Source organism: Hippocampus zosterae, chromosome 12 (genome assembly GCF_025434085.1).
Source record: "Hippocampus zosterae strain Florida chromosome 12, ASM2543408v3, whole genome shotgun sequence".
Lineage (NCBI taxonomy): Eukaryota > Metazoa > Chordata > Actinopteri > Syngnathiformes > Syngnathidae > Hippocampus > Hippocampus zosterae.
Genome location: NC_067462.1, coordinates 11,143,571 through 11,164,831, shown reverse-complemented (window position 1 = coordinate 11,164,831; position 21,261 = coordinate 11,143,571). Strand labels below are relative to the sequence as shown.

The following is a 21,261-nucleotide window of genomic DNA, read 5'->3' as shown; positions in this document are numbered from 1 at the left end:
TAGCGAACAGTACAGAATGAGAAATGATTTGTGGGTGCATGCTTTGCTTTTGCCAGGACAGAAATGCTTCTTGCAAGTTTGGATTTAATACGTTGTATGCGTGGTTCCGGGCTGCTTTTATGAACCTATTATTAGGAATTTTATTTCATTTACTCTCTCTTTAATTTACACCATCTGTTGATATATTTATTTCGGCACTTGATTTGACATTTCCAAATACCATTAATTTATTGCGAACTTGTTTTCATCAAACCAAAATACTTTTAACAATTAACTTTTCTACATTCTGAGGTAATTGTCTCCCAAATTTGTTGCATTTGGTTGCATCATCTGCACAAAACACAAACATGAATATTCGGGACACATAAGATCGCAAATAAATAGAATGTACAACAACAAGGAACAGCTTTCATTATTTACATGGGAAAGATTATAATATACCTCAAACGGCACTAGCTGATTCGGCCAGGGGGTCGAGGTTGGGGGTCCAGAACACGGTCTTCCACATGCTTCTGATGCCTGTTTTGTTTAAGACTACCAAACCTATTCTAAAACATTTGCATTTTCAGACGTGTTTTGTTTTCTCCTGGTCTCTGTTGACAAGCAAGTCTTTTTATTATGTCCGTGCAAAACAATTCAAAACACTGTACCAAACAGTAGATGCAGACTGGTTAGTTGACGGCTTTGTAGAGAAACACTACATCGATGCACACAAGCTCCTTGCCCTTTCAGTGTTTTCTTTGAAAAAGTTGTGTGGATTGAGAATATGACCGATGTACATTAGTAGTGTGTCTCTCATAGTCCGCGCAAGTAGTGACGCGTTATCAATGTGAATGATCTTTCGCAGTACAAATGCAACAAAAGCCCCATGATCCTCCATTGTTGTCAAGCATGTCTACTCTGAAAAGTCATCACACATGGGCCATTTTTCATAGGTGACACTTTCCTCACATTATGACAGAAAGCTTTACTCTGAGACAAGTTTTTAAAGATTTACATTTTCATTGTGAAGGGCCAAATTGAACTTTTTGTTCTATTTTCATACAAAAACAGGACCCTTTACCTCACACTGGTAAAGGACTGGTGTGACAAAGGTCATCCGCAGAGAATGACCTTTGTCATTTCTCTGCGGATCAGAGAGTGCTGACTGGTTCGAGATGCGGGTCCAGCTTACAGCATGTTGGGAGCACTCGCTGTGGTGCAGTCAGAGTGCTGATTTTTTTTTTACAGTGAATACATATGCCCCGCAAGCAGCCAAAGTAAAATACCAGTGTTCATTTCGGTTCTTCTAGTGCAGCAAGGGAAAAAATGCTGAGTCCTATTGTGTGTCACAGCCTGAGCCCTTATGTGACCTTTCTTATTCATAACCCTCGCTCGGAACCATCCGTTTCGTCCTTTTCCATATGTATGGCTTCCACCGCAGGAACGGGACCTTCGTAGTTTTGCCCGCCTTGAAGCTGAAACTTACTCCACTGCAAGCGCGCCATTGTGCCTCCTCTGTTGTCTGAGTGAGAAGAGGACACACAGATGGACTTCCGAAAGAGGCTGTGTCAGAGCCAGAGACGGGAATATTTGTGTGGGTGCGTGTCCGTTTCCCAGTCTGATCCTACATGAGGAGAATTAAGCAGTGCTGATAGAGGGCAGCATTGCCTCCCCTTGTTTGGACGGCTCGTGTGGGCCATGGAAAGTTGGGTAAACCAGCCTCTAATTCGATACAGATTGATAGATGGATGGATGGGTAGATCCCTCATTAGCTTCGGAATGAGATGTTTTTCTCTACTGTTCAACTATAATACGTAATATTAAACGGGTGTCAATGGCAGCTGTTACGACTCTGCGTCTCAACTGAAGCAGACCAATTCACTGTGCGGATGGAACCTGTAGCTCGCTCTATTCTGCTGACATGACCGATGTGCTATGTCAATATGGTTAGCCTGCAATATCTGTGGCATATTTGCTTTGTATTGAGAGAAAAAAAATACGGCGGGCATTCAAATTATATTATTACTGTCGCAGGTGGAGCATTTATGTGCAGTATATACATCAGGCAATGAGATACAGTAGATGTAAAAAAATAGATTCTAGACCTGAATGTGAACAGCAGCAAAAATACTCAGCAGCATACAGTATGTCTCATTAAAACCCTTGATAATGCAATAAACTGCAGCAATACTATCAGCGGTGTATTGACAATTGCACATGAATGAAAATGTAAACAGGTTAATAGACTCTACCGTATCCACAGATACGAAAGTGACGGAAACAAAAAAAATTCATAATAGTTGATGTTGCATGTGTTAATTCTTATTTCCTAGATTTATCTTTCATTACGCTTCACTAGCTCATACCTTTTGTTCAGAACATTGTCTTCAAAATATGATGGATTGTACTTCACAAAGAGTGTAGTTTTGGTGCGGAAACTTGTGTCTGACATGGTGAAATTAGCTCTTAATTCCCTGTGTGTTTAGCCATACATATATCAAATATCCATGTATCCATACACCAAAGAGAAAAGGTTATTCAAGCCTCAGACTTGGCCGCTTTCCCTTCCTAATCTTCCTGCTGAAGTGTCATTTGATATTTGGCAATAATGACTTCATTTAAGAGGACTGTTCTTTCAATCTACTGTATGTGACTGATCATATGGAATTGTGGACTATTGCTAGATAATGGGTCACCTGATTCACAGGGATTGCGTATGCCGTGCATTGCGTGGATGATCCTATATTTCCTTAGAGACATACGCATTTTTCCTGAAATGTAGGTGAAGCATTTGCACCAAAACATGCACGTCCAGCATGTCAGTAAATAATGATCAAATAGCCATGCATATATTCTTGCAGTCCCACAATTTTAAATAGGGGGTGGGGGTGGGGGGGGGTTATTTTCATTGATGACGAAGCTACCGTTCACCTCCCGCCTTGTCCATGGAAGGTTACACCCTCTTTTTACTGCAGCATTCGCCTCCTCCTCCTCCTCCTCCTCCTTCTCATCCTCTTCTTCCCCATATGTGCATGTTTTTTGTGTCAGCATGCCAACCTTATTCCTATGCCCCATGAGCCTTTGTGTGAATTATGTTCGCCCCTTCCTTTATGAACCAGAACTGACGTTTTGTATAATAACTGGTTGTGTGAGTCCACTTTCTATGACAGTTGCAGATTGAAACAATGTGGGAACGCTAGTAGTCGCAGTTTATAAGAGAAAACATTTAAATCCCACTTTGTACTACTATTGTGGGATCGGAGGAGCACATCAAAAAGTGGCCAGCGACAACGTACAATCGCATAATTAGCTACTTTCTGAACCCACCTCAGATGATGGGACAGTGAGGAATCTCAAAAGCTCTGAGGTGTATTACTATAATAAAGTTCATCACATTGTGTTAAGATGTTGGGCGTAACTGACCTTAAAGCAAATGCAAAGCCCCACCAAACCTTTCTTATATCAAGTCAAGTCAACAGTATTTATAGAGCACTTTCAAACAGCCATCGCTGCATACAAAGTGCTGTACATGGAGCAATTTAACATGCACAATAAACAGTAAGACAAATCGGTAATAAAGGCGGTAGAAAGCACCAAACAGTAAAATAAAGAACAAACCTAAGTCATGCTGAGTCGAATGCCAAAGAATACAAGTGAGTTTTGAGGAGGGCTTTGAAGATGGCTTGCCGAATGTTCAGTGGGAGGTCATTCCAAAGAGAGGGACCAGCAACAGAAAAGGCTCGATCCCCTCTGAGCCTCAGTTTAGTTCTTCGTACTTCTAATAATGTCTGGCCCACAGACCTGAGGCGCCGGGCAGGTGTGTAGGGGCGGATGAGCTCAGAGAGGTAAGGTGGCGCAAGATTATTCAGAGATTTGAAAACAAACAGGAAGATCTTGAAAATAACTCTAAAATGAATGGGGGGGGGGGGGGGGGAGCCAGTGAAGGGATGCCAGAGTAGGAGCTATGTGCTCCCTCTTACGAGTACCAGTCAAGAGGCGAGCAGCGGCATTCTGGACCAGCTGAAGGCGCTTAATGGAGGACTGGTTGACTCCAAAGTAAAGGGCTTTGCAGTAATTGAGCCAGGATGTGACAAAAGCATGAATTACTGTCTCAAAGTGTTCATGTGAGAGGAGAGGTTTTATTTTGGCCAGCTGTCTAAGGTGAAAGAAGCTGGATTTAACAACGGCACCAATTTGCCGATCGAGTTTGAAATCACTACAAGGGCCACTGGGACCAAACAATATCACCTCTGTCTTCTTTTCGTTTAATTTCAAGAAATTTTGTGCCATCCAGGTTTTGATTTCTTCCAGTGATTTCGTTTTGAGTGGCCTTAATGAGAAGGTGTCTTTCTTGCTCAGTGGGACATAGATCTGGCAGTCATCTGCATAGCAGTGGAAGGGAATACCATGTTTCCTTGAGATGGAACCCAATGGGAGCAGATACAGCGAGAACAGCATTGGCCCCAGAATTGAGCCCTGTGGAACACCACATGACAGGGGAGCAGTGCGTGACTCAGAGCAGCCAAGGCTGACACAAAAGGTTCTGTCAGCTAGATAGGACCTAAACCACTCAAGAGCACTGCCGCCAATGCCCACCAAGTGCTGCAAACGAGTCAGCAGAATACTGTGATCCACTGTATCAAATGCTGCAGTTAAGTCCAATAAAACTAGACACACGTGGTCTCCAGAGTCATTTGCCAGGAGGATGTCATTAGAAACGCGTAACAGGGCTGACTCCGTGCTATGCATCATCTTGAAACCTGACTGGAAAGCCTCCAAGATGTTATGTTCATCCAAGAAAAGTTTCAACTGCATGTGCACCACTTTTTCCAAAATTTTGGAAATGAAAGGCAGTTTGGAAATGGGCCTGAAACTTGACAACACATCTGTCAAGTTTCAAGCCCAGAGGTTCAACTTTTGTTTGTGAGTGCAACCGCCAATAAATTCCCAAGCTGCACAAGACATTTTTAAATGCTGTGTGGGCTTATGGTAATTTAGAAAATTCAAATAAACTGCTCATGGAAACGAATGCCAATATAACAAATGGCTCACTGCTACTTCTGGAGTCCTATAGGAAATCGCACCCATAATTGTTTCTTCATCAAAGCCCTCAGGAATAAGGTGGATAATGCCGTGCACACCGCTGCCCCGCCCCCTTCCAGCTGCCTTCCAACAATGTTGCCTCTTCCTGGCACAGCGTGGCAGCGCTGAATGAGGCCAGCTGTGCATCAGTAAATAGTGTACGACCGTATGCTATATACAGTAAGCTGAATGTGAGCCTCCCCTATCGCATAGTGTAACAGAGACAGGAGGTTTATTCTTAGCTGCTTACTCCTTATTGCCGTACCTCAACAGCTGTACACATTCGGCGTGTGTGTGTGTGTAATAGTACGTGTCCGCTCTATAATGTTCCCTGAGCAGGAGGCAGCAGTTCATCTCAGATAACAGCGTCTGTTATTTATTTATTTTTTCCTTTGGGCAAGAAGTACAAGAAATGACTCCGGGCGACACGGCTGTTTTGATGGTACAGCAGATATTGTTTTATGAATCAGCTTTAAAAAGACCGACCACCCTTGAGGCAGAGCGAAAGCTAGCGAAGGCGACGCATCACAAGGGAAACTCATGTTTTAACACACACTTGCTTGTTCTCAAAAAAGCCACCGACGCTTGATTCAAGCGAGGGGTTTCCTAACCTGTGTCTTTGTCCCGTCCCCCCCCCCCCCCACCTCCCCTCAGCCGCCTAGAAAGTCACCAATTACGTCACAATTGACAGCAGACTAAGCACATCTTTCGTCGCATTTTCTTACATCAAATACTGTAAACGGTAGGGTGCTAACTACTTAGGTAGGCTGCAAAGCAGGAAATCGTCATTTCTCTCTCTTTCTGTCTAATGTGCTATTTGCTTTTCCAAATTGCAGCTTTACGTAGGCTAAGCAATTTTGCGGGGGGGGGGGGGGGGATTTATTATAAAACCTATTATAAAAAAGGGAAATTGAAACTTTAGCGATATAGTTCCCAAAGTCCGGAAACCAACATTTATTTCATGTAAGTTAAAGAAAATCAAGGTGTCTAAAATTTTGACATAATTTGAAATATGAATATTTGACTGTGATGACCTCACATTTGGGAGGGCCAAGGGTCACAGTCGCTTATGCCCTTTTCTGATGCAGATTCATACAATTTTTTGTGCGTCTTCAAATACGACTACAATGTGATGAAAGCGTAGGATATTTTCAAATGTTTTTTTTGTCACTCTATCAGTTTTTTTCAAACTTCTTTTCCAGAAACAGATTTTATAACCGATTTCACCAAGCTTCAAAAATGTTTAATATGCGCATCTCATTTCCTTCCTCTATGATTTTTTTCTACCATGTTCAAATCCGCTTTCTAGGTGATTTATTTTATTTATTTATTCATTTTTAACAGAATTTTCTCAATGCACACTTCACTCTCGAGCCTACTCTCCCACACAAAATGTCTATTCAACTGCTTCTGAATGTTCTTCACCTTGGTTAAAAAAAACAAAAAAAAAACAACTCGCATTATTAAACTTAAACCTAAGTTGAAGACGAAAAGTTTTCGCATATCTCTTTAACATTTTTGGTCATTGGCTATGTTATTAGACTACAAAAAAATTTTGAGGACATTTTATGTACCGTAGATTTTGACTCGCCAGGCTGTGACCACAAAGCATTTTCAGTTTCACACAGTCAGTTGTTGCACTCATCAACAATAAGTTTTCAGGTTGGACCATTTATTTCGACTGAGTCTGCTTGTTCAAAATAAATAAACAAATAAATAAATAAATAAATGAAAGACCAGAGAGTGATGATGAAAGCAAGGCAGTCTGTAAATGCTTGCAGATTTGTTTGTTGTGGGGAGTGGGAGTTTTTAAAGCCCACTTGGGGCTACAAATAGAATAATTAGTTCTGTTACTATGATGCAAGTTTGTTCCTTTGTGCAGGTGCGCTCAAATGTGCTGAAACACCTCAGCGTTTTTTACCATGAAGCTCCTTGACCGAAGAAGTGCCTGCATGGATTAACATAGATACACCTGCAAAACCATTAGACACACCTGCACAATCCATTAACTGAAAAAAAATGCCTTCACTTCACAAAGATAACGATAGCTCACTTTATATTCAGACTTTAACAAGTATACACACAAGCTTCACAAGAGTGTAAATATAAAAAAAGAAGCACTCTTCCATCAGCTCTCTAATATTGTCCCTAATTGCTCAATGACGATTGGGATTCAGATCTGTCGCTGTCCACTTGACATGGACACACATTTATACACAATCCCAAGCGATGTCCAGTCCGCTACCTTCTTAAACCCACCGCCTCATTTTAAAGAGAAGGATTTAGAGCCATTTTAGCCAGCGGATTAAAGTCTGGCAGAGATAATGCCACTTGAGCCACTTTTGAGTCACGTGACACAACACGGCCCAACGTTTTGGGGCGGAGCATGATGACGTCTTTCCTTTATTAAAGATTTTAAATATATTTCTAAAGCTCCCTTATTTATTTTTTCATTTAAACATCAAGGCGGCCTCCAATATTTACTTGTAGTTCATATAATTTAATACTCCTAATCTGATTTTAACTGTGAATTTACATGTAGTTTCACCAGTTGCAGAAATGCTTGCTATATGGATCTAGATTCCACTTTCCACAGCCAATCAAGGAGCTCCTGTTTTCTGAAGCTGAGTTATGATTTGTTCGTTACCTGAGGCCTGAGCAACTGTGATGTCATTTTCAGAAGACAGTAAGTGGCAAAATGGCCGCTCCCTGAGATAGACAAGAACTGGTGGATTTTGCTGCTTAATTGAAATTACACAAACATAATATTAATCAGAATGCCGTGTTTGTACTCGTGCGGATGTATAGAATATATTATCGTAAATAACATTTTGGAGTGTCTTCCCCTTTAAGCTTTTACCTCAAGTAAGCTTAAAGGTTGAAAAAATAGGGGAGAACGAGAGTACAGTAGAAGTACCTATGTATGAAACAATTCAATGATTCGCACCAAAAGATTGAAAGGTTTGTTTTATTTGCCCTCTTCTTTCGCTTGCAGGCCATTTCTCTCTCTCTCTACACATCATAACCACACTTTTATTATTTTTTATTGTGCTTTATAGTACCCATGATCCGTTTTTGTATCTCAGTTATGCCAGTGACTCTTGTGTTTTATGAGTCCCACTAGTGGTACACACGCTCTCTCTCGTGGTCTACAATATAATTACTGCCTGAGTCTGCCCTTTTTAAATTTTAGGTTCAAAGCATTTGCATTTAATGCTTTCAACATTTTAATTTTTTTTCTAACATCTATTAAGGTCCATTTTTATTTAACCATTCTGTACAATGTGTTCTGATTGAATCATTATTTGAATGTATTTACTTACACTGGATAGGCTCCAGGTTGTCTGCTCCCCTTGTGGGGATTTCCATTCCAGAAAACGGCTGCATGGATATTTAAGATATTTAAGCCCAGGGTGAATTTTTAAACCGCATAATGTGACAGTGTCGTACAATGCTATTCTATGTACATTCTAGGGGTAAAATATTTGTCTTATTTTTGATGAGCACTTAGGCCTACTATGCTGTTGTATTTAATGTTAAATCAAGTTTATTTGTACAGCCCTTTGTCACAAAAAGAGTCATCAATCTCATAATGCTGGATTTTATGATGTTTGTCGGGGAAGTATTTTTTTTTTAGGTGGCACTTTTTTTTGTTTTTGAGCCACTGATTTATCCTGTTCAGAGAGAGTCACAGCAGGGGTTGGATCCTCTTCCAGCTGACTGGACGAAAGGCTGACGACAACTTGATCTGACCGCCAGTCAAGGCGATTGGGAACAACACATTGTTTGATTATAGCTGCATTACCATTTAATAACTTTGGTACATTTTATTTTGCAGCACGGTGGACGAGCTGTTGTTTGGCTCACATTTCCGAGGTTGAAGGTTTTAATGATGGCTCCCTTCTTCCTGTGTGTAATCTGCATGTGCCTGTAGAATGATTTTGCTCAGATTACTTTACTGGCACCATAGTCTCAAAGTGTAAGAAAAAAATAGACCATTTAAAATGTCTCTGAGGCCCACCTTGGACAGGATTTCCTTCACCTCAGATTATTAAATGAAAAGTCGTCATTGCATGTGTCACACGGCGAGGTTGACAATCTGATGCAAATGATTCTTAAATCTCTGTCATTACTTTGGAGTAATCAATCATTGAGTCATCCTTGTCGTCCACATTCCTGCTCTGTCTCGCACCAAAAACTAAAAAGCCATTCGAATTCAACGGTCTGAATAAAACTTGTGTGCAAATGCCGACCAAAAAAATGTGACTTAATGTACACCAAAGGTAAAAGGTAAAATTCAAATATGTATCTAGTCCAGTGTCAGCCAATCACATTCTAGTTGAAGCACTAAAAATGTACTTTCCATCAGGATAGAGTTAAGCACCGCATTCTCTGGTTGGATGTTTCGGGTTTCCACATTATTCCTTTTGACCCGACACTCGTCGATCCAGTTTGCTTTCCCACGAGCCGTCTTGTAAAACTTTGAATGCTACCAACCTCCTCTCACCCCCATTTTCATGACAAAAGATGTTGGTACACTCTCACGCCAAGGAAACTGCGCATTGTTATTGATCTGTAAATGCAAGAAGCTGGTGCATTTCATTTGCTGAGTCACAACCATCAATCAATGGCAACGTGGCAGTGAATTAAAACATTTCGGCCTTTATCGTCATCCATCATTTGCAAAACAATGTTGTCTTCAAGAAGAATTGGAACAATCGGTTCATATGATTAAAACTGTAAGATGTATTTCTAAATAGCGGGCACATCACTATTTAATGTTATTTAATTACCAGTTGACTGTTGTCAGCAGGATTAGACAGGGTCAAAACCTCGCCATTATAAACGCTACCGTAGAAGCAATATTTTCATGAATCTATTAACATTATCAAGCATAGTGTAAAACGAAACCGACTAAAAGGTTCCCTCAGAACCTTTCAGGAATACTCTAGATTTCGCATTGGTGTCAATATGAATGTGAGCTTGAATGCACTGCTTGTGCCTTGTGATTGGCTGTCGACCAGATAGTGTTCCTGTCTCTTGCCCAAAGTCAGCTTGAGAGCCACCCTAATGTGGACAAGTCCTCCAAAAAATGGTATTTGGCTGTTTTGTTGCTTTCGCCATATTTAGCCATGTCACACCCCCCCCCCCCCCCGTGTTCTTTGGTTATCATTACATGTCTCCTCTTCAGTCCTCACTGGTACTCTACTTTTGTGTTATCACAACAAAAATCCAAACAAAAACACTTTTGTGGTGTTACTCAATTCGTTTCACAAATAAAAAATTTACTGAGTGTCATTTTAATGAGATGCGTTATTACACGGCAATTGATTATAAACTGGTGCAGCATAGCCCTTGAAGTGACAAGTCAATTGGTTAATTGGGTGCGAGTGAAGTATTTGTTAGGCTTGCGGTTCCTAAGGTGATCCAATAATCACTCTCTCATTGTAAGATCCATAAAAAATACAACCAATGTACTACCGGCCTGCCAGACCGAACTCTGGGCTAAAACCTTTTTTTTTTTGCAACGTTCGACATGCCACCAAAAATCAGATGAAACCAGACACACGCAAGACTGCAACTTTACACTTCTTTTCTTTCCACGAATTTAATCTGTACTCACAAGACACTTCATTAGGTTCAAATGGAAACGAATTGAGCAATGTACATGAGCTGAAGAAACACCTCTTAGTGTTATGCAACTCGAAATTGCAAACTGCACCCACAATTAAATCCATGCACTGTTAAAATCAATACCTCGGTATCAAATCAAAACTGCAGCATTATTATGTTTGGAAAAACTGAAGGTTTGAAAACAACACTGATCCTGATGTTGTGACTAGTGGGTGTCGCACAATTGCAGTATTCTACAAAAAAAATGACATGCTGGGAAAATAAAAATGAAAAGGTTCGTATGATTTAAAATATATTTTGAAGCAAATACCGTACAGTACTTAATATCTACCAATGCTGCAAATGAGGAGGATTTTAATCAAGCATATGCTATAGAAATGTATTTTACTTGGAATGTGATTTTGCATTTCAAATTGTAAGTTCTGAAGGAAAAAAATCTGTGTACCGGTACTCTTTTTTTTTGGTTTGTTTTTACACATATTACCCATTATATTATTTTCTTGAACTTACATATTACATAAAGTACTACACTCAGACATTACCATTTGACAAATATTGTGGACAATTTTGAACTCAACTCTGCAGTAAATGGATGTATAGTCATTCCTTAACTGTAGTTGCAATATTTTGGGGGAAACCACTTGATTCAAGAGCAATCTTTCAGCTTTAATTAGAATTTGGGTTATTTCAAACCTGTTGCAGCCGTGTATGAACGCAAAATTGTACCGTAGTGAAGAATGGCATTGTCTAAATAATATTGAACCCTTGAAAATGAACGTATACTCAAAGATCGCTGATATATCGGAATAGTACACAAATACACAAATGACAGAGCGAAAAAGTAAGTTTCAGTGTTTGCGTCATGTTGCGTGTATATGTTGTATCCAGGTTAACTCTGCCAGGACCTGCGCCTATGACAGGCAGGCACTTGGCCAGGCTCAGCCCTCAGCCCTCCACCTCGACTGTAATAGCTTATGGTGGGCAGATTAAAGGATGAGACCCGATGAACAAGCTGCACGCGTACGAAAAGCAGCGACCGGCCGTGAGGGGCAAGTGGACCGCGCCAGCTTTTGTCCACTCTGCGAGTGGCCTGCAGAGTGAGAGGGGGCACACGTTGCATGCATGTGGGGGTAAGCATGCCCTGTCAAGGTGTTCGCGTGTGTGATTGCACGTCTGTTTGCTTGTGTGGAAGCTCGGGCCGCCTGGCCTCTCGGCTGCACTGCTGACTCTGTGCTTTGTGACGGACACTTCAGGGAGTTGGTGGAGTGATATTACAGGCTATGAGAGAGTTGCTTGTTGTTACTATGTTGTTACTGTCCAGAGAAAAAACATCCATCCCGTAATGCTTGTCCTAATTAGGTTGGTGGGTGAGCTGGAGCCGATCCCAGCTGTCTTGGTGAGACAGACGTACACCAATCAATCGCATGGCACATAGAGATATTCACATAAATACAAACCATCAGAATGTTGAAGCATATGTGTGAACCGAGCCAAATTTTCTTCCATTTTTGTGTGAAAATGACAAGATGTAATTTTATTTTATTTTTTTATACTCACTGTCAGCACAGTGGTTCATATGCTTGATCTCTGTACAGGCGTAATGGGTTCACTTACGACTGGGTGATTATGTGACTGTACAATGTGGGGGGGGGGGGTTGTGTGTGTGTGCTCTGTGATTTACTGGCAAACTAGTCTAGGGTATAGCCTACCTCTTACCAAAAGTCTGCAATAGGACCCCGGCCTAAGAGACCCTTAACAAGATAAGTGCTATAAAATATGGAATGATTAATAATATATTCAGCGTTTGGTTGGCGAGCAATGCACGGTGTAGTCTTCCTTTTTCCCAAAGTTGGTTCAGCTGTCACAACCCTAATTAGGACGAGTGCTATAAAAAATAGATGGGTAGCCGTATCTGACTCTGTGATGTTTTATTTTTATTTCAGAATTTTTTTTTACGTAAAAAAAATGAGTGATGCATGCTATTTGTTGGGGGCAACACTTGTCAATAGCAGGTGTGCCTCACAGTTGTGAGGTTTCAAGATTGAAACTGGTGAAAGAAGATAGTTCATTCTTTCTTTCAGTAGGTTCCTTGCTTATATTTCCACAGAACACAATATACTGCGGGCCTTGAGGGCAAAGTCAAAATGCTCTTAAACGGCTGACAATACGGCTCTTTGAAAATGACTGAACTGTCATCCAAGTAGCAAAAAATAAAAAATAAACAAAACTGTAACCCCTGTGACTGTAAGTGTAAAATAGAAACAATTTATCTAGACGTCAATTTACATCGAATGCAGTTCACACTTTATTTAATGACCTGTTGCTTGATACATATTGCACTGATCAATCGTGACAAAAGAAGCATGTACAGTACTAGTTTTATGTGTCAGAGCCTGCGGGGCCGTCACAAAGTAGCCAAAGAAAAAGCATAACAGTTGTACAGTCAAAACACCAATTTGTACCTGTTTTGTGTATGTTGGGATGATAAGCGTAACTCTCCAATTTCAGCTGTGTACTGCATTGGTGGTTTTATCCACTTGTTTCCTGGAATGCACGAGGAAAAAAAAATGTCGAAGCTTGATGATGAAATGCGTCGCAATTGCCACAAAAATCCAAACTCCACCCCCCCTCTGATATGCAAAGACAGAGTCAATCCACGCTCACTAAAATGGAGATCTGCTGAAATCCTTGCTTGTCTAGACAATCGGATGATATTATTAGTTTTATAGCACTTATCCAGTTCTAGGTCGTGGGGCTGAAGCGTATTGCAGCTGATTTTAACCTGAACAAATTGCCAATCATTCGCATATACTGAAATGTTGCAACCTGACTGTCACTCATTTGGGCTGAAAAGAGATGCAAAATATTTTGTGTTGCCCTGTGAGACCACAGGCATTCTTAATTGATCAAACACACATGCTGAGGAAAAAAAAAATCGAAGTGCTTTTAAGTGTGTGGTGGGTATTGTTGGCATGGTGGTCCCTCTCACCTTTTGCATTTGACTGCCACCTGCTTGTGCACCATAATTTGGTTTCACAAAGTGGCATAACACACTTTTGCATGGGGCAGGTTAAGTCTCGGTTAGACTACAGAACACTACGAGACAAAACCGCCCTGGAGTCAATACGGTGGCCAAATTTGTGGTCGAGTAGAGCAAAGTAAAGAAGCAGTCATGCTGTGGTGGTGACACAAGCTTGTCGGTTTATTGACTGTAGGAAAATGGGGAGGAGACAGATTATCAACTTGACACATATATCAAACTGAATCCAAATTGTGGCAAAAGATGAGACCTACGCATGTGCGGAATACAACTTGGTGGCAAATAGGTGCTTTCTCCCCAAAGGAATATTTTTTTTTAGGATGCATGGTGGACATGAGTAGTTTTAATTGAGCAATGCAGTTGTGTGTAGATTGGAAATATCTTTACAGATGCTCGAATATAGTCGCAGCGAAGTTTGGCAGCATAAATTTCGTGTCGATCTATGTGAACTGGGTTTGTGAAGAATACCCCCAATTGAAATTCACATGTATTTGGGGCATGCTGCAAGAAGGAGCCTTCAGCCAAACCACGGTGGCGTAACGTCTGTTGTGGAATGTGCTGTTTTTATTTGAATATCAAGTGGAACTTTTGACTGCTTTCTTTAATGAAATTCAGAAAAGTGGTTTTGCGTGGGCTCCGGCATCTTATTTGTAGTGATGACGACAGAGAAGTGAAAGTCTTATCTGCTTTACTGCGGATAATAGCTTTGTGTGTAACTCATCCCTTGTTATTTTGGTTTATGCAATCAAAACACTGATAATGACGGTGTCAACATGACATGAGCAATTGCAGCGTCGCGTGTTTCACTTGTTGACATTTCTTTTGTGTGAGCTTGTACGGCGAGGTGCATCATCGAAGGACCATGTGCCCTGCTCGGACTGACTTTCATACAACATGCCTGTGAATTGACAGACGGATGTTTGTGGCTTTTGTGTCTGTGAATGGACCGACTGCTCTTGCAGTTTGTGTGTTATGCGACGAGAAAGATAGAAGTTGTTTTCCACGTATGGGAGTGGACAGACAAATATTGACGCACCGTAGTTCATCGAAAGAGATCACTTGCTTCCACTGCCACCTCCGCAAGCAATTAGTAAATGGGCTGTCACTTATATAGCGCTTTTCTACCAAGCGCTTTACACAGTTTCCTCATTTACCTACGCAGCATCAGGAGCAACTGAGTTGCTCAAGGACACTTCGACAAGGTCACGAGGGCCAGGGATAGAACCTCCAACCATTGGGGTTGGGAGACGACCACACTCCCACTAAGCCATTCGTGAAGTGTTTACACAAAACCTGTGGATGGATGACTTTCAACTTTTGCCTGTTAAAGTAGATTTGTTCAAGTATTAAAAACTTCAAACCCTCTCTACTTACGCCCTTGAGGTGAGTCCGTGGGTCTGTGTGCCTGTCTTGAGTTGCGTGCATACACCGGCTTGCGCTCTCTCCGGGAGTCACAGCCGAGAGAAGAAGGTGGTTGCTCATCTCACTGCTGCGCCTCGATGAGCTCTCGCCCTCAGAGAGTTGATAAGGGAAACACAGGCGCTCGGGCGCTTCCAGCTGAGATGAGATGCTTTGCAGCGGCATGGAGCGACCGCTTCCTCACTGCTGCAGTCGTTAGTGTGTGGAGACGGTGCAAGCCTTTTCTGTGTGCTGAGGCTGCAGGGGGGGGAAATTCAAGAATGGGGAAGTGTCGTACAGTAACTTCATCATATTTTGCTTGTGCCTGTTTGTTTACATTCAGTGTTTGAAATGACCGAGTGAAGTTCACATTGTTTGTGAGTCGATAATTTGATATAAACGGTCCATGTGAAATGGTGTCCGTGAAGATAAAGGGACAGATTTCTGCATTCTATTTCAATGGCATTTTTGTGAATGGGGAGGCTTTCATGTCTTGGTTTCATATGAATGGATGGAACTTCAGCTTGTCTATAAATAAATGGACCAATATGTTCTCTGCCGAATAGATATTTAAATTCTGTGCTAGTTTCTAGACAGCATATGTGGAAATGCTCGCGTATCCCAATTTTTGTGCATGTGCTTTTAAAAATATGCCACGTTGCTGTGAAACCCGTTCTAACATGCCTTCATGCACGTTTAGACCGCGCGTTACACCACATTCATGCCAGTCAAATAACAGTCCTTTGTGTCATATGCCTGTGTGTTAAATGATTGTGTGTGTGTAAGAATTTTTGATACAGTTCTTGTATTATTACTCACTTGTGCTGTGTCCCTATTTTGGAGGTTTGTAGCCTTTGGGTAGCTCCTCAGGGGTTGGTCTTTTCTATTGAGAAAAGAATACCGGTAGCTTAAATCGTTTTTAAAAAATTGTATTGATGTATTTATTTTAAGTAGGATATTAATAACTAGAAACATTCAAAGTCACCAAAATGTCCTAAGCTCCATTCAAATCCAGCAGAGAGAGAAATTGTGATTCAGGTGGCGAAACGCAACAGCCAAGACCTTGTTCTGACTTGGTATTAATGCACCTCCGTGGGCCATGTGATCATGAATAACCAACTCGAATACGACTGCCTGATTTACCCGCATGAGATGCATTTAAATCTCATCCATTTCTTGATCTCATTGCTAGTCACATGTTTAAAATGCACAGCGAGTAGGGTATGGGCATTGCGGATTTGTTAATTTAGGCAATATATAAATTAGGTTAAAAGATGCTGTGATATACAATAAGAATTAGGGATGGGCATAGTAATCCAGTAGTTGATTGATTGATTTTTTTAAGAATGTGGTCGACGTTGACTAATCGAGCCTGGACAGCAATTGAGGCAAAATGGATTGCACGAGTCGGTTATTGATTTAGTTTCAACAAGTTTACGGTTTAAGGAACAATCACCTCATGTAAAGGATGGCTATTTCTTACAGCATTTCATGAACAAACAAATAAATCAATAAAAACCCTCACTTTAAGTTTGATGACCTAAGCCCAAAAATTTTCACCATTCAGCATCGGCAATTTGTCAAGCCCTATTTCTCAACCCTAAGTGAGCAAAAGCTAATATTTTACATAAGGTACATGACACACCACCAAATGAAAATGTTTCAGAAAGCCTGTACAAGTGAACCTCAATATAGGATGATTACCCAATTTACCCACAAATTTGACACAAACCAATTCAACTTTATTGATTGTGTATTTTAAAGCTGGAACTGAAGCAATATGGCGTACATAAATAAACGCTAAAAATGGACGATTACCCGTTCAATTTCGTGCATGGGTCCTTAAGAATTTTTGTTATATGCTGTTATGATGACATCCACCCGATTTCACGTAGAATGGCGAAATTGGTGTTGGGGCCTATTTAATTATTTTTTCTTTATTAATGTTCAATGGAGTGCTACATAAGTAATTTTTGGGGGTGTTGTGTTCTGACCCCTCACCAGGATTCAAAGGCTTGCAACGTTTGGTGAGCATTGAGGCTGCATGCTGAGGGCCCCAAGAGGCCTTTCATTCATCATAAGAATCATAATAAACAGAAATTCCAAGAGAACAAAAAATATGTAGAAACTAAAAATTATAGGGCTTTTTTTAAAATTCACTGATTAACTGAACTTGGGATTTTTTCAATTAAAGTATCCTTCCTCATAGCTGATGCAGAAGAAAATTTCAAATATGCAAAAACTAGCAACAAGGTTGAAACACCCGCCAGTCACAACATAAGATGAATTAGGTGGTTAACATAGCATTTCCTGCGTTCTCTACATGATGGTGGCCGTCTAAAATAAATAAATAAATACATAAAATCTGTTTATTTTGTCAAGCTCCCCACCCATGCAATGTGGAGTTTTTTTTCCCACTCAAAAGAAAGCAGCAAATGTTACCATCTTATAATTGCCAACCTGCATTGTAACTGTTCCATTGGCCAGCCTTAGAAGAAAGGGTACTTGGAATAAATAAATAAATGCTGTAGATTTTCTTTGCATGGAGAACAATTCCAAGTGAGTTGAAGGCTGTGAGGGGAGGTGTTTTGTGGGACAGACATGCTGCCGACAGGTCCAGTGGACTGAAAGGCTATTTGGGATGTCTCTATTCATCCAAAGTGAGCCTCCCGCTGGGCCTGCGAGCCGTCGCTGACAGGACGAGCTTCTGCACACAACTAGGAGGTAAACAATGCTTTCAGAGGCCTCATTACACACAATTATTTGACCAATGTGTTTATTCTTCAGCGGGGAAAAGGGACCATTTTATCCTCAATCCAACAAATGCTACACTCAGTGTTGACTATTTTGATGTGCTAATCAATTTATTTTTGCACTGAAGCAATTTAAGCAACATGTATTGGGCCACAACATTGGGTACGAAGCGATACAAAATTCTGCCTTTGTTAAGATTAATACTATTATTAAGATATGTGCAGTTTTGAGTGACACTGTGAGAGTGATGTTTATGCGATTACATGTTGATGGTGTTTGAAGCACTGCACTGCGTTACATTGGGAGCTATATATATATTGCAATGCAGTTTACTGTTATATAATAAATGTCTGATAACAATGTGACATTTTCTTTGCTTTCTTTCTCGCATTCTCTCCACTTGTGATATGATAAGTTAATCAAAGGCATAAGTAATCATATTCCTTTTTGTGTGGCAAACAGTAAGGTATAGCTTAATAATTTCACCAATTTATTTGCAAAGTGTTTTTCTGGGCAAGTAGAATACTGCACAACAACAAAAACATATTTGTGTTAAACACGAATAGCAGCAATAGAACACTATAAAACTCCACCAGTTCATCAAATAGAAAGTCATCTAATTGTTTAATTTGTTGATAGGATAACAATAGCAAAAATTCATCAGCTATTACAAATCACTTGGATTTTTTCAGGTTATATGCCTTACATCAATTAATCAATTTGAAGAAAAACTTTAGCAGTTTTAGCTAGAGACAGAAATTCTCAATACCTTCAAAGCATTGGAGTTGCATGGGATAACTCAAATTCCAATATTATTCAAAATTAAAATTGCAAGTAACTAAAATGTTTGATTCAATTTACAGAAATGTAAACCTGAGGAGACTTCATTGATTAGTAGCTGGGAGTACATTTATTAGTGCTGGCCAGACAGTCCGAGTGAAACTTATGCTGGGCGTGATCATGTGATTTGTCTCTTTTTGAGCCTTTTGTGAATGATGTCACTCGTCTTCGAGTTGATGGGTGAGCAGCTTCTTTCCTGCCCCGCCCTCTTGCTAGTCCAAATCCGCCGGACCGCCCTGTGTGCTTGTGCACGGACACAGCGATTTATCTGGTGCAGGTGGAAGCAGTAAATATTAGTTTTTCAAATGAGCGTGGCCACCCTTGGCTATTTAAAGGATTTCAACCCCCCTCTCATGCCTCTCACCTCCCTCCCTCCTTCCTTCCCTCCCTCTTGTTGACAGGAAGCTGCAAAACAGCGGCCGGTCAGCGATTGCATTCACCGTACATTAAGTGACCATTCAGGGTGAATCCTCATCTCGTTTGGTGCTGAGGAAGGCCTCTGGGTTCACCTTGTACATGTAAACAAAATCGTCCACAGTGTCATGGGTCTCACCCATCCCTACCGACGGACAGACAGACAGAGAGATGGGCGGGCGGGGGATGTTCTGCCAAGCGTGTAGCCACAGGCATGCTTAAAATGAAACGAAGCAAGTGTCACTTTTTCCATAAAAATCCTGGAAGTTGCATATTTGGGAGCGACGAGGCAAGCAAGTGGCATGTGTGGTGAGGCACATGAAAGAGGAAGGGCAGCGACAGATCACTCGTTTATGCAAAGAGAGCATTCAAGCAACAATATGCAAAGAGGAGAAATCGTTCTAGACACACACCAGACGCCACAGGATACTCACTCAGGATTGCAATGTGTGCATTTGAATAACACCCCAACAATAACAAAAATGTTGTTCATTTGATATACATGACAAAATATTGAGTGAGAGTGCAGCAAGTCCAGATTCCATTCAAACTCCATCTAGCCATCTGTTTTCTACGGCACTTACTATGGTCGATGGTGAGCAACTATGGAATCATCAGTTTAAAAAAAAGAGATAGCCTTCCAGGTGTTCGTTTTGCACAGCGCTTGATCATCCGAGTGAATGAGCTGGAGCCTAGCCCAGCTGACTTTACACTCCGGACTAACCAGCAGCCGATCGTGGGGCAAAAATAAACAAACAACCATTTAGACTCAGCTTCACACCTAATTTAGAGTCTTCGATGGACCTCACATGACAATATGCCTCTGATGTATGGGAGTAATATATAAACGGTGGAATATGATTACCGCTATGTCAGTTTCCATTATTTCATATTAAGAAATGTGAGGTCGGTGAGGGTGTTCTCCCACAGTGGTTCCATTTTTTTTCGGTTAATACTAAGAGATATGAGCATTCACACTTAAACACTTTGTGACTGACCAAATATGTAATACAATTTTTTAAAATTCTGATTCCATTGTTTTCATTAGTGATGAGTTACTGGAGTTTTTGTAGAGTAAAATCAAATGCGCTAATGTGCATATGTATATATATATATATATATATATATATATATATATATATATATATATATATATATATATATATATATATATATATATATATATATATATATATATATATATATATATATATATATATATATATATATATATATATATATATATATATCTGCGATTGGCTGGCAACCGATTCAGGGTGTCCCCCGCCTACTGCCCGGAGACGGCTGGGTTAGGCTCCAGCACCCCCCGCGACCCTAGTGAGGATCAAGCGGTACGGAAAATGAATGAATGAATGAATATATATATATATATATATATATATATATATATATATATATATATATATATATATATATATATATATATATATATATACACATACACACACCTGTGTATATAGTAGCTCTCCAGATTTCACATCAAGTCAATTTGTGCGTAAACAGAAACGAGATCATCATTATTTCAGTATATACACACGTTTTGTGGCATCCATTGTGTTGGCATGTTTGGATGATACCTGTTGCTGTCTGTTTGGAAGTACTCGTAGTATAATGGCATTCGTTTCTACTTGGCAACAGCCTTTCATAGGCAGTCCCTTTCTGAAGTTCAGCTCGGCTGACATTTGATCCGGCGAATACGGAGTAGCAGTACCAAGTGCAGCACGTGAGCACAGATCACTGGTGTCCATTAGCACAATCAATAGGGAAGACCTCACTCAAAATCCTTGTAGGATCCAAACAGACACCCCCCCCCCCCCCCCCCCCCCGCTCATACTTTTAGATTTTGGTTGAGCTGTTGCGGCAAGACAAAGTGCTTACAATACATGGGGAGTTCCGAGTGACGGTGCACAAGTCATCCACTGACTCCAATGCAAAATCAATTTCAAGCCTAGTTTAGTCGCAGCACGGCACACATGTCAAACACATTTAAACTAATTTGTTTGCAGTATTGAATGAATGAGGTGAAGAGTGGAATGTCCTAAATCTGTGATTCTCACCCCCTCTCCTCCTCCTCATACTCCTCTTTTTCCGTTCTT

At 40.6% G+C, this 21,261-nt stretch overlaps 1 protein-coding gene across 5 annotated transcripts in view; it reads left to right on the top strand.

The window, feature by feature from the left end:
• Window positions 1-21,261, top strand: part of igf2bp2a (insulin-like growth factor 2 mRNA binding protein 2a) — a 47,452-nt gene that overhangs the window by 11,044 nt on the left and 15,147 nt on the right. The window contains exon 1 of one of the 5 annotated variants that reach the window (XM_052081472.1): window positions 11,679-11,828. The exons of the other annotated variants lie outside the window; for them this stretch is intronic. Within the exon in view, the coding sequence (XP_051937432.1) occupies window positions 11,821-11,828 (8 nt within the window). The 5' untranslated portion in view covers window positions 11,679-11,820. Of the gene's footprint in view, window positions 1-11,678; window positions 11,829-21,261 lie in introns of those variants that run through there. 5 annotated transcript variants of the gene reach the window in all.